The sequence below is a fragment of the Nicotiana tomentosiformis genome, chromosome 11 (assembly GCF_000390325.3).
Source record: "Nicotiana tomentosiformis chromosome 11, ASM39032v3, whole genome shotgun sequence".
NCBI classification, from domain to species: domain Eukaryota; kingdom Viridiplantae; phylum Streptophyta; class Magnoliopsida; order Solanales; family Solanaceae; genus Nicotiana; species Nicotiana tomentosiformis.
The window spans coordinates 98,051,707-98,066,682 of NC_090822.1; the positions used below are offsets into that span (position 1 = coordinate 98,051,707).

At 34.9% G+C, this 14,976-nt stretch overlaps 1 protein-coding gene across 1 annotated transcript; it reads left to right on the top strand.

The window, feature by feature from the left end:
* The first annotated feature begins 10,831 nt into the window (after window positions 1–10,831).
* LOC104089346 (glycosyltransferase BC10-like) lies at window positions 10,832–13,905 on the top strand. Its single transcript, XM_009594214.4, has 2 exons — window positions 10,832–12,058; window positions 13,375–13,905. Exon 1 carries the CDS (start codon window positions 10,969–10,971, stop codon window positions 12,037–12,039), a length of 1,071 nt encoding a protein of 356 aa, XP_009592509.1. The 5' UTR covers window positions 10,832–10,968; the 3' UTR covers window positions 12,040–12,058; window positions 13,375–13,905.
* The last annotated feature ends 1,071 nt before the right edge of the window (window positions 13,906–14,976 follow it).

The window sequence follows — 14,976 nt, forward strand, 5'->3', positions numbered from 1 at the left end:
AGAAATGACACTAGGTAGCCACTCTAAAGGACTGCTATTTAGAAATTAGGCATCCTGAATTCTAGTTTTTCAGTTTGATTTTTTGGAACAAAATAGGTACTGGTTAATCTCTAAATAGCAGCCCTAAGAATGGTTGTTTGTGCACTTCGCCTCGTGTTAGGCCTATTAGAAATCATTATGGAAAGTCTAATGGGCTAGCGGGATCAGAGATGGACTTATGTCGTAAAGAGAGGGGACATCGGCACCTGAAAAGTTTGGCAAAATATCCAAGTATATATGTATATATCTTTATAAAATAATGATATATTAGCAGTGTCACTCTATATACAAAGCAAATTTTCATTGAAGGCAAAAGTACACCCGTGACATTAAAATCCTAGTTGCACATCGCACAATTTTGATAGATCGTGTCCTGTCTTCGATGCTTGGACCTACTTGATAGTGGATTTAGCCTCTCAACGACCGACTTCTCCTTGTAGAAATAGCACATCTTGTGTAGTAATGAAATTTATCCAATTAATGCAGTACAATCAATCAATCCTTAATTCTATTGTTTTCAAATCTTTGAATCACTTTTGTTACAACTTCCTTGGCTTTTACAGTTTACACTAGCCTCTGTTAAGCGTAAATCTATTATTTCTGTACAAAAACTTTTTCCCTAACTCGTCTTGGCATGAACTTACACAGAAAACGCAAACTCTCATTCTTCACACTAATCGTCTCATCTTAAGTTGAAAATCGTGTGTATTGAAGGATTGCTCTGTTAATCCAGATATGGACTCAGCCACTTCAGTTAAAGGAAAGGGCCCAACCCACTAATAATAGAGGATATCCGACCCACTTGTATTTTAATTTTTCTTTGCACATTTTATTGGTGTAAATATATATATACACACATATTATGTAAATAAACATATAGATAAATAAAATGGTGAAGTCTGATCTTGGTTATTGACCGACTCATTTCTCTCTTCTCTCTCATCACCCTATCTAGGGTTTTCTTCTTTTTTTTCCGCCATAACTTGTAAATCATCAACCTAACATGGTATCAGAGCAAGAATTATGATTCCTCTCGTCATGAGCTTCAGTCCAATGTTATCCTCGCCCAGAGTTTTGAACGGTTTCGTTTCCGTCTCTGGTTGATCGGAGACAACTGCTATTCGACGATTTTGCCATCAAAATTTGGAGATTTCTTCGTCTTTCCTCTTCAATCGTCTAGTCCTACTAGGAGGTTTGGTTTTCCGAGGTTTTCCTTAGCAATTTCTTCAAATCCGATTTTCTAGGGTTTCATATTCAGAGAAGATTTTTCTTCTTCAAGTTTGAGAAGAAGGCTGGTAATATCCTTCCTGTTCAACTCCAAAATCATATAAATCCGATGTTGCATGGAGTATACTTGTGTAGAAATTGTGTTAATTCAGTTGATAATTGTTTTCTCTGAAGTTACTGAGCTTGAACTTCATTGTATTGGAAGTATTATGGAAAACGTAGGATCACCTAGTAGTACGACCTCTAAGGGATTTACTCCCTTCACGATAGATCCATCCCATCCTTTGTATGTGCATCCGTCTGACAGTCCTGGCGAGCTGGTGTCTATGTCTTTTAATGGTTGTGATTTTGTTATATGGAGAAGCAATATGCTTACCTCCTTGTCTGCAAAGAACAAGTTGGGGCTCTTAGATGGTAGGGTTCCTCAACCAATACCAGATTCTCCTTATTACTCATACTGAGAAAGGTATAATAACATGATGAAAGCATGGATAACTAATTCTGTGTCCAGAGAAATTACCATCAGTGTCATGTGTCTTAAGACTGCAAGGGAAGTCTGGAAAGATATTAATGAGAGATTTGGTCAGTCAAATGGGTCAAAGTACCTTCAAATCCAAAGGAAAATTACTACAACCACTCAGGGTTCATCAAACATTGCTACCTACTTCACTAAGCTTAGGAGCTTATGGGATGAATTGAACTCTTCTTATGTTGGTCCAGTATGCTCCTGTAGACCACTTTCAAAGTTTATAGAGGACCCGCAATTGTTCTAGTTCTTGAATGGGTTGAATGAATCCTACTTTACTGTTAAGAGTGCCATCATGATGATGACCCTCTTCCTCCTATAAGCAAGGCTTACTCCCCCTTTTAATAGGATGGGAGTCAAAAAAAGTCCCTTTCCAATGTTTCTAATTTTTCTTGGGATTCTGCTTCTTTCTCTGTCACCCCTGCTTAGTACAATAATAATAGAAGCTTTACTCAGAAGGTCAATTTTGAATCCAAGAAGAATATGTGTACAGTATCTTGTAAATACTGTAAGAAACCTGGACACACAGTGAAAAAATACTACAGGCTTCATGGTTTTCCCCCTGACTTCAAATTTACCAAGAATAAGAAGTTTACTTCATGTGTCCAAGGTGATATTTCCTATCCTCAACCATCTCCTGGGTTCAGTCAGCTTCCTTGTAGTTCTGCTCCAGTTCATAGGTTTACAAATGAGCAATATCAACATCTTCTCACTTTATTTCAACAAGTTCAGGTCTCTCCTGGTTCTGCTCCACCTATTCACCCAGATGAGGATTCTATTTTTGCTCACTTTGCATGTTAATGTTCCACCTAGTTGTAATCAAACTTCACTTGTTAATAAGATGGATCTCCTTTGGCATTAGAGATTAGGTCACATGCCTTTTCATAAGATGCAATCTATTTCCTTTCTGTCTAACAAGGTATCCACTAAACAACCTTTTATATGTTCAATTTGTTCAATGGCTAGACAACAAAGACTCCCTTTTCATGATAGTACTATTCATTCTTCCACACCTTTTCAACTAGTTCACATTGACATTTGGGGCCCTTACAACACTAAAACTTATAATGGCTTTAGGTATTTTCTCACTTTAGTTGATGATTTTACTAGAGTCACTTGGACCCATCTTCTTTCCTCCAAGAGTAATACTTTGTCCATTCTTAAAGCTTTCACTTATATGGTGAAAGTTCACTTCAATTCCTCAATACACACATTTAGATCAGATAATGCTTTTGAACTTGGAAGTAGTTCTGAAGCCATCAGTTTCTTTGCTTCCCAGGGCATTTTACATCAAACTTCCATCCCTTATACTCCACAACAAAATGGTGTTGTGGAGAGAAAATACAAATATCTTTTAGAAGTCTCAAGAGCCCTACCGTTTCAATCTAAACTACCACTGAAATATTGGGGAGAATGTGTCCTCACTGCTACATACCTTATCAATAGAATGCCTTCACCCCTTCTTCTTAAGCTTTCCCCTTATGAAATGTTTCATGGTCATCTACCTTCCTATGACTATTTAAGATCATTTAGTTGTCTCTGCTTTGATACTTACCCCAAGGTAGGCAGGGATAAGTTCCAATCTAGAGCTATTGCATGTATATTCTTAGGATATCCATGTGGCAAGAAAGGTTACAAATTGCTCAATTTGTCTAACTCCTCTGTTTTCCACTCTAGAGATGTGGTATTCCATGAACATAATTTTCCCTATTGATCTTCTACTTCTTCTCATTTCAATGTCCTACCTCCTACTTTTGTGGATATCCCAGCTTCTCCTCCAGTGGATACTCCATCTACTAGTCATTCTGAACTTTTCCCCACTTCTCCTCTTATCCCTTCATCTTCACCTCCTATTGTTTCTCATGTTTCTATTTCTACCTCTCCTAATTCCACCTCCACTACTTCTGATCCTCCGCCCTTAAGAAAGTCCACTAGGACTGTCATTCAACCTTCTTACCTTAAGGATTATATCTGTTCATCTGTCATCTCCAACATTAACTCTACACAATCTAAGCTTTCCTCTAGTGAAGCTCACATGCATGAACCTCAGTTCTATCAGCAGGCTGCAGGTCATCCTGCCTGGCAAGAGGCCATACTAAAAGAATTTCATGCTCTTGAGGCTAATCAGACTTGGGACATTGTCCCTCTTCCCTAAAATAAGAAGGCAATTCCTTGCAAATAGGTTTATAAGATTAAGCAGAGGGAAGATGAGTCTATTGAAAGATACAAGCAATGTTGGTTATTAGAGATGATACTCAGAGGGAAGGCATAGATTTTACTGAAATCTTCTCCCCTGTTATCAAGCTCACCACCATCAAATGTCTTTTAATCCTTGCCATCAAGAGAGATTGGACTGTGTACCAGTTGGATGTTAATAATGCCTTCCTCCATGGTGATCTCCATGAGGAAGTCTATATGAAAATTCCACCTGGTCTTGATGTCTCATATGCTTCTTCCTCAGCTCCTCTGGTCTGTAAGCTCAAGAAATCTCTCTATGGCCTTAGGCAAGCATCCAGATAGTAATTTTCAAAACTGTCTGAGGCTTTGCTCTCAAGGGGCTACATTTCCAGTCTCAATGATTATTCTCTCTTCACCAAATCCTCCTCTGGCTCTTTGGAAGTATTGGTTGTCTATATTGATGATATCTTATTGGCTGGAGATGATCTCACTGAAATGAAATTCCTAAAGTCCTTTTTGGATGATCAGTTTAAGATCAAAGATTTGGGATTAGTCCATTATTTCTTAGGTATGGAAATCTCCAAGACTCCTCAGGGTTATATCACGAGTCAACATAAATTTACTACTGATCTTCTTGCTGAGTTCAACTGCAATTATTTTTCTTCTGTTGTGACTCCTTTGGACCCTTCTGTTAAGTTGACCTTAGACATGGGTGACCCTCTCCCTGATCCTAGTCTGTACATGAGGCTCATTGGCAAGCTCAATTTCCTGCAGCAGACTAGACCAGATATCTCCTTTTCTGTTCAACATTTGAGCCAGTTTCTTCAGAAACCTCATGTTCCTCACATGATGGCTGGCCTGCATGTTCTCAGATATTTGTTGGCTGATCCTTCTCAGGGTGTGCTTCTCTCCAACTCTTCTGACTTGTCTCTTGTGGCATATTTCTCACAAATCTATTACTGGGTTTTATATGACACTTGGTGGGAGCCCAATCTCTTGGAAAAGTAAGAAACTACATACCATTTCTTTGTCTTCCGCTGAAGCTGAATACATGGCACTCAGGAAAGTAGCTGCTGAAATCTCATGGCTGGTCAGACTACTTGGGGATCTTGGTCTTCCTATTTGCACTCCTGTCCCAGTCCATTGTGATAGCCAGGCTACCCTTCACATTGCCAAAAATCCAGTTTTTCATGAGCGTACAAAGCACATTGAGATTGATTGCCATTATGTTCGTGAGTGTTTGAATTATGGGCTTATCTCTTTGCATTTTGTTTCCAGTGCTAACCAACTAGCTGATATTATGACCAAGGCTCTATGTGGGCAGCTTCATCACAGCATTCTTGGCAAGCTTGGTGTGTTTTCACCCTCTAGCTTGGGGGGGAGGGTGTTAACCCAGATATGGACACAACCACTTCAGTTAAAGGAAAGGGCCCAACCCAGTAATAATAAAGGATACTCATCCCACTTGTATTTTAGTTTTTCTTTCCTTTCTTTGCACATTTTATTGGTGTAAATATATATACACATATTATGTAAATAAACATATAGATAAATAAAAGAGTAAAGGGCCAAATATACCTCTGTACTTTCGAAAAAGGTTTAAATATACGCTTCGTTATACTATGAGTCCAAATATACCCTCGTCACTATACTTTGGGTTCAAATATACCCCTCATTTAAACGGAGGGACACGTGTCATCGTCTTGTTGGCCAATTCTAAATATCTCTTAATTAATTAAAAAGACCCATATTTTAAAAATATTTTTCAGTATTTTCAGTTTCTTTTAAAGCAATTTTTTTGTAAAAGCAAAAACTGAAAAATATTTTTAAAACTGAAAGCAAAATATCTTCTAAAGCAAAATATATTTGCAATATCTTCTAAAGCAAATATATTTTAAAACTGAAAGCAACATATTTTTAAATATTTTTTTGTGAAGCAAAATATCTTCTAAAGCAATTTTTTTGTAAAAATTGAAAAATATTTTACAAAAAAATTGCTTTAAAAAAACTGAAAAACTTAAAGCAAAATATCTTCTAAAGAAAAATATATTTGCAATATCTTCTAAATCAAAATATATTTTAAAATTGAAAGCAATATATTTTTAAAATATTTTTTTGTAAAGCAAAATATCTTCTTAAAATAATTTTTTTGTAAAAACTGAAAAATATTTTACAAAAATATTGCTTTAAAAAAATTGAAAAAAGTGAAAAATATTTTTAAAATATGGGTTTTTTTTAATTAACTAGGAGATATTTAAAATTGGCCAACAGGACGATGACATGTGTCCCTCCGTTTAAATGAGGGGTATATTTGAACTCAAAATATAGCGACAGGGGTATATTTTGACTCATAGTATAACGAAGGGTATATTTAAACATTTTTCGAAAGTACAAAGGTATATTTGACCCTTTTTTGGTGAAGTCTGGTTTTGATTATTGACCGACTCATTTCTCTCTCCTCTCTCTCATCACCCTATCTAGAGTTTTCTTCTTTTCTTTCCGCCATAACTTGTAAATCATCAACCAAACATTCTCAACTTGTAAATCCTATCTAATTTTGCAGCCACTATACATATATTTTGTTGTACCATGCACATCAGGAGTTTGGTTTAAAACCACACGTATTAGATTTTCATGATACAGCAATTTCTTTGCTTATTGTTTCTGATATAGTCCTCTTACACTTTTATGGTTGTGCAAAAACCATACCGAAGATCGGAAGATAGTATTTTATTAGATTTACTATATAACAATACGTAAACGAAATACAATAATTTATAGAATTTCGTTTCCAATCTAATGTTGTTGCATGTGTGGTATAAGTTGAGTATTACTTAATTATTTATGTTCTCAAAAAATATTTAATAGACAGCTCTGGAAGAACTTTACAATTTTTAAAATAATATTTCGATATGTTTCGTCTTAGATACATGTACGTAGGCACATGTGGTATTGGGTTGCGTCTATGCTTTTTCCAAGAAAACACAACAAATGTAGCACATCTAGGAGGTTACGTGATATTGCGTATTGGTATCTTTAGTTCACGAGGTTGTCATTCTCATTATTTTTTATTTTATTTTTCTTATTTGGTATTTAAGTATTATTTTTGGATTATAATTTATTTGAATTCGCGCAACATAAAATCCATCCAACAAAGAAGTATTTTCTATCCAAAATCTCTGATTAATGGTAAATGAATCCTATCCAACACTATTAAATTTGTATTGTAAAATATTTTACTTTTAAGTTTGGGTCTTGGATATTACAGTTTTGGGAGATATGGCAATTTCAGAGTAAGGGATAGTCACATACTCCCATCACATAAGGACAAACCGACATGCACCATAATCTATGGCGACCTCGTTCTTGTTTAATTTGTAGAATTATAACTTTTTAGAAGAATTAGAAAATAATAATCTAATTTTGCATTATTTTTTTCGAGATAAATCTAGGTTTACGTAAATATTTAGATGCAAATACTCAATTAACTATACTTTAATTTCTAACTATTTGAGATCGATTGGTTATATAAATTTTCCGCGTCTATTCAACTCTATTTGAACCAATTCCATTTCAATATTAAATATCTTGACTATATAAAATACAAAGAAATTAACAAATCTAGAGTAGACAAAAAGTTTATTTACTTATTGTAAGCAAAAATTAACTGAAGGGAGTACATCATACAGATTAGAAATTTCTATTGTTGTCTTCTAGTTGACATTGAAAATATATAATATTTTCTTAATTAGATATTGGGTCCTATAGATTCTCAGTTTCCACATTAGTATTAGGTTGACGTGCTGTACCTGCTGAGGAGCTTATTAATTTGTGGTAATTATAATTGAGCAATAATTTCAGCAACTTAGATGAGATGGCCTTTGTACTATATGCATTATGCAGACGTGTAGGACCAAACTGAATTAATTTTGTCTTTATCGATGTACTATGGAAAACATGAGGATGGATTTCTTTACTCCTATTAAAATGATTGTAACACATTTAATGCACTGATCCATACTTTATAATATTTGATAAATAGTCTACTCTATAAAGTATCCATTAAACCATACTATTAGATCTTACGCGACTAATCTTAGAGCATCATTAGAGAAAAAAAATCATTTTCAATTAATTGAAAGCTTTAACTTTTATCTCAAGTTAAGAAACACGAAAACACTGCGAACTTTCATTGTGGAAGCCATGCCCATCTTTTCCTCTAAAACGATGCTTGCACTTTTAGCTACCCGAACCCGAATCAATATTTGTTCTCTTTGTTTGATAAAAGTTTACTATATATTTTTTTATTTAATCATTTAATATTTGATACTTACCAATTAGTTCGACTAATCCGTATAGATCTAGTGTAGTCCTACTGTGGGATTAAAACGTTTCATATCAAGAAATTCTTTATATTCTAAACTTGGATATGAGAGTCAAGGACATCTGATTAAGGGTGGAGGATCATATCATATATATACCTAGAGACGAACCCAGGATTTGAAGATGGTGGGGGCGCATGAGTAGACTACTCAACCTGTGTCCCATCAGACTTTTAATCGTAAGAGTTTCAGACAAAATATATAAATATTTTCAACATACATGCACATGTATATTTAGAATTTTGTCAAGGTTAATGGGGTTCGGTGATACCTCTTTTCTGTACATAGGTTCGTCTCTATACATATTCTCATATATCCTACACCTTTTGGCCAGTCAAGAATTCTCATATCCAGAAGATGAAAGTGACATAAATGAGGATGCTGAGATGGATGTGCGGACACACTAGGCTGGATAGGATTAGGAATAAAGATATCCGGGTGAAGGTGGGCGTGGCTTCCATGGAAGACAAGATGCGGGAAGCTAGGCTTAGATGGTCCGGGCACGTGCGGAGGAAAAATATGGATGCCCCGATAAGGAGGTGTGAATGGTTGGCCTTGACGGGTATGAGTAGAGGTAGAGGACGGCCTAAGAAGTATTGGGGAGAGGTGATCAGGCAGGACATGGTGCAGCTTTGGATTTTCGAGGACATAACCCTTGATAGGAAGCAGTGTAGGTCGAGCATTAAAGTTGTAGATTAGGAGGTAGGAGGCTAGTCTGATAGTGTTGTGTCTTAGGCTGCTAGTAGCTCCTGTTGTGTCCATATTACTTCGTTAGGGTTGTAGGTTAGGTTGTAGGAGGCTAGTTTGATAGTGTTGTGTCTTAGGATACTAGTGGCTCTTGTTGTGTCCTTATTACTTTCATTGTGTTTATAGTATTGTACCATTGTTACTGCTTATTGTTATTACTTTTCTTTCTATTTTCTGGTTATCACATTGTTGATGTTATCTTTCTGACTTCATTTGATGTCACTGCTCCACTATCTTTTACCATCGTTGTGAGCTAAGGGTCTATCGGAAATAGCCTCTCTACTCCTCCGGAATAGGGGTAAGGTCTGCATACACACTACCCTCCCTACACCCACATGTGAGATTCCATTATGTTGTTGTTGTTTTAGCTACTTTAGTTCTTCTGTTTTAGTTAATTTTTTTGGTCAAACTTTACTATTTTGGGGGGTGGTTTCTAAATTAAGAGTTTTATTTAGTTTCAAAATTCTTGCATACATTAGGAGTTTTGCCTCATTTAGAATTCTTGTATTAATTAGGAGTTTTGCGGCTTCGGCCTAATTTAGGAGTTAAAATATAATGCATATATCCTCACATATTTGTTATGCTAATGTTTTTTTGGGAAAAGTACAATAACTTGCGACCAACACAGGAGATGTAAAGTTGCAAATCACACTAGACTAGCTTGGTGCGGCGAGCTCTAACTTAAGAGGTTGCTAGTGAGGGGAATCGATCATAGGTCTCCCCTATAGGAAACCATTTACTCAACCAACTCTTGCGGGCTGTTATGATAATCAGTGGCGTACGCAAAAATTTTCATAAGTGGTGTCACTATTTTAAGAAGTGAACAAATAAATAAATTATTATAACAATATCATATTAAAAAGTAGCAAAATTCAAATCATATTAATAAAACACAACTCAAGTATATCATTGAATTCTTTATGACGAGCTTTCATTTTTTGAAATGTATTCAAAATAACTTGATTAGAAATAATACTAAATTTTGTTATTTTGTTTTATAGAAGGCAGGCAAAAAACTTCGAAAACAAGGAAATGAAGCTAGGAATACTCGAACCTTGATTTTCCGTAGGAAAATGAACGTCAGGTTTTTGTGCCAAGGAGTGTCACTGTACTATATTTATACAATTGTTATTTTTATATTTTAATTATATATATTTATTTAGTAAAATTTTTCGACGGGTGCTGCGTGACACCGCTTGGTGTAAAGGTAAATTCGCCCCTGATGATAATGTTGTCATACAGTAAAATATAAAAATCAATCAATTTATTAATAACACTAACTTTTATATGAAAATTATTTTTTTCCGTTCTACAGAACAAACAGCACCTAAATATTTGTATACACCGTTACCATCTAAAATTAAATTCTCCTTTATAAGGAGCGTGAAATTTTGACGCAAATTCAAGTCATTGAGTTCGGAAAGAAAAAGAAAAACAAAAACATTTTGAACTCCGTACAATCACGGATCAAAATAGAGAAATTATTTTTTCTTGTAATAAAAAAAAATAAAAAGGCAATAAAGTAAACCAATAGTACCCCAAAGGTACACCATTCTATCATCTACACGAGTCCCTACACACCTGCAATTTCCTTGAACAGTCCCTATTTGTCAGTTTCCACTCATTTACACCTCTTAACGCCGTCAATCTCCCCCGTCTTCTCCGTTACCCCACCCACCCTACACCAAACCTCCACTCTATTTCAGCCACTTTCACCATTTCTTCCCTTACCCCAAATCTCCCTCTTCCACTCTCAACCCTAATTTCCCCCAAACCACATTACTAAAAATCCAAGATTCTTACATTAATGTCCATTTTGGTCTAAAACACACACATTTTCTTGAAAAACTAGCCTATTTTCTTGAAAATATGTTCAGATTATCTATACTCATCCCTTCACTTACTCTCCTAATATCAGTCCCAATTCTCTTTTTATTAGCACCAAGAATCCTTCCCCCTCGTCAAATCTCAATCTCAGTACCCGATGAACTCGACGATCTTTCACTTTTTCACAAAGCAATTGCCGCTGAAACAACTTTTCCTAAACAACCTTCACACAAACTCCGGCTCGGATCTACTACCGTTCGCCCACCCAAAATTGCTTTCCTGTTTTTAACAAATTCGGACATAAAGTTTGCTCCTTTATGGGAAAAATTCTTTAATGACAGTATTAACCCTGTAGATCCACATCTATATAACATTTACATACATTCTGACCCTTTTGTTAAAATCTCACCTTTATTGGGTGTTTTTAAAGATCGGTTAATTCCTGCTAAAAGAACTCAACGTAGTTCTCCTACACTTATATCTGCAGAACGAAGGCTACTCGCTCACTCGCTTCTTGATGATCCGTCGAACACGTACTTTGTTCTTCTTTCACAACATTGTATCCCTTTACACTCGTTTAGTTATTTCTACAAATTTTTACTTAATACACAAAAACTGTCAAGGAAAATGGAGTTTCCGAGTTATATTGAGATTTTAGATGAGTCTGATTCGTTATTGGATAGGTATAATGCGAGAGGGGAGAATGTAATGGAACCTGAGGTGAAATTTGAGGAGTTTAAAGTTGGGTCACAGTTTTTTGTATTAACAAGGAAACATTCTTTAATGGTGATTAAGGATAGGAAATTATGGAGGAAATTTAAGAGAAAGTGTATTAATGTTGAGTCTTGTTATCCTGAGGAACATTATTTTCCTACTTTGTTATCAATGGAAGATCCAAAGGGGTGTACTAAGTATACATTGACAAATGTGAATTGGACAGATTCAGTTGATGGTCATCCACATACTTATTATCCTCCTGAGGTTTCTGCACAGCTGATTTATGATCTTAGGGTGTCGAATTCGACGTATTCTTACATGTTTGCGAGGAAATTTTCAGCTGATTGTTTGAACCCTTTGATGGAATTGGCAGATCCAGTCATTTTCAAGGACTGATTCTTTGTTTGCTCCATTGGTAAGTGATACATACTCCCTCCTTTTCTATTTATTATATATATATATATATATATACACACACACACCAGAGACGAGCTGTTATTTAGAAATTGGCCAATACGTCTTGAATTTTAATTTTTTCAATTTAATTTTTTTGGACTAAAATGTTCTTGAACTTAAAGAGTTTTAGTTTAAAATTTCAGAACAAAATAAGTACTGGCTAATTTCTAAATGGCATACCCTAGAATGGCTATATGTGAACTTGCCCCTTATTTATGTGACATTTTTTTTTCTAATTAGTCCGTTTCAATAAATGATACTACTACATTTTCAATTGAGCTGGGTTGGATTTACTCAAATTTTACTGAATTTACTTGGTAGATTTAGTGTTCTAGAAGTTGTGCTGTGGGGATAGTTAGCTTAACAATTCTTTTGTAGAGCTTGCCTATTTGGGTGGTGAGAAAGTCTCTTTAAGATGCCATTTTTTCCTTATGGTGACGTTATTTCAATCTGACTAGGTAGGTTTTTCCTTTGACAAAGTCTTAAACTTGCATTTTCACGTGAAATTAGAACATTTTTTCTTAAGATAGTAGTTGCCAGTAGTACTTTTTTTGTAAAATTTAAGCAGAAACCCGTCTGCACTACTCGTAAGTGTGCGGTGGTAATTTGATCACGGTGCAATAGCTCGCAAATTAGTTGCCAAGGGTACATGTGAAGGTTTTAAGGAATGGTTTTAAAGATTCCTTAAAATATTATATTTTTTCTTTTCACTTTCACACTTTGATTAGTCAAACTCTTGATTATGCAAAATCTTGAAAATGCTGCCACCTTAGCTCTTTGTTTGTCACCATTATCTCTTTTGCCACCAAATCTTGAACTACAGCCAAATGTAAGGGTACTCGTCGGTTTATCCTTAATGTAAGGACAAGAGAAAGAACAATAATTGAATTGAGTTTCATTTTTAAGAAGATACTCTATTATGGACATAGTAACATATGTTTCATTTTTAAAATTTTTGGGATTTTAAAAGTTGGACTAAATGTCATAATCATTAGACTAAAGAAAGTGTACTCTATTACTCAAAAAATTAGGAGGAGGTTGGGTTTGGTATATAAAGCCTAACAACCCTTCCTTATGTGTCAATTGAATTGTGATTAAAACAATGGTATATGATGTGATCTAAAACTTAAAACAGCAATATACCCTGTGATTCTCACAAGTGGGGTCTGAGAGGATAGTGTAGGTAGACCTTAACTTACCCTTCCCTTGGGAGGAAGAGAGGCGGTTTGTGATATGATGTGATCTAAAACTGAGTATCTTTTATTTTTATCACAGGTGATATGAAGGAGTGAAGACAAATCAAAGGCAAAACTTTGATGATGTTGTGAAGATAAAGAATTGGGTGTAGGAGAGTAACACGTGGTGGGAATAAGGTTTTGAAGGGTTTGTTAAAAACAATATGCCCTCAAACCAAAGTAACCCCAAAGTAAAGTATCCAACTCAAAGCTTGAGAAGAGCTTTCAAAGAAAGCAATGGAAAGCTATTGTTAGTAGTAGTAGTCAAAAAGGTATTGTTGAGGTGTAATTTAATGATGTAACATGTCTTGATAGGATGGTATTTGGGTTTTTCCCTTTGGTGTTTTGTGTTTTTTTTTTCTTGTACATATATGCAAAGTATATATGTGTTTTAGGTGAATTTATGAGGGGATTGATTGGAGGATTGTTGTGATTTTTCAATCATGTTGGGATTAGCCTTTGATAAAATCAAGGAAGTGTTAAAATCCATATTGCTTTTTCCACTACTTGTGGAAATGGATCATTGTATCAATCGGATCTACTATCCAATGTAGTTAACGATTTAAGATAATTCTCTGTTTTTGCTCCCATTTTTTCTATTTTCCTCTGCAAAAGTTCTTTACTTTAGGTTTCTCCTATCAATATTTTCTTTTACCAATAAATAATTCTTTAGTAATGACTATAATTAGCCGTTAGATTGGAATTTACAAATGAAATTGTTTGAAGATGTATAATAACATTGGATTTCCTCTCAGCAAGAATTATTCTCGTATTCCCTTAGTTTTAGATTTTTATTATTATTTGATACTACCCCGTTCCAGTTTATGTGAACCTATTTCCTTTTTGGTCTGTTCTAAAAAGAATGACCTCTTTGTAAATTTGGAAATAATTTTGCTTAAATTTACAATTCTATCTTTAATGAGAAGCTTTTATAACCACACAAATACTCTGAGCTTCTTTTTGAATTGTTTAGGACCACAAATTTCAAAAGTTTTTATTTTTTCTTAAATTCCGTGCCCACTCAAACAAGTTCACATAAATTGAAACGAAAGGAGTATTTTTTTATGCTTTGGCTCTTTGACTGGAAGGAGTATTTTTTATGCTTTGGCTCTTTGACTACCTTGCCGTTATTAATACTTCGTTTTCCATGTCTTCTATGCCATCATATTTCTTTTTAAATTGTCATGATTTTTGTTTTTTCTGAGTCGAGGGTTTGTCAAAAATAACTTCTCTCTTTTTGCGCAAGGTAGAGATAAAATTTGCGTATATATTATCTTCTTCAGACCACAAATGTGAATTTATATTGGATATGTTATTGTTATTGTTGTTTTATCGGCAAGATTCAAATTATTGCATTAATATTTATGCTTCAACCATAAGTATGTTGAGATGGAAGCAATTATATGAATCTTCACTCGTAACTATGCCTTGATCACAAGCTAGGTTTAAAAATGTGAATCTTCTCATTCATGTAGGGTTCAAATGGTCGGTCCTTTATTTGAAATCTACGGCAATATTAGTTCTAGAAAAAGAAAAAGCAATAGAAGAGAACATTTCTCCCCTTCTAGGGGTGTCAATAGATATTCGAAAACCGACCGAACCGTACCACACCGAACCGATTTTTAGGTTTCTTTTTAAGAAA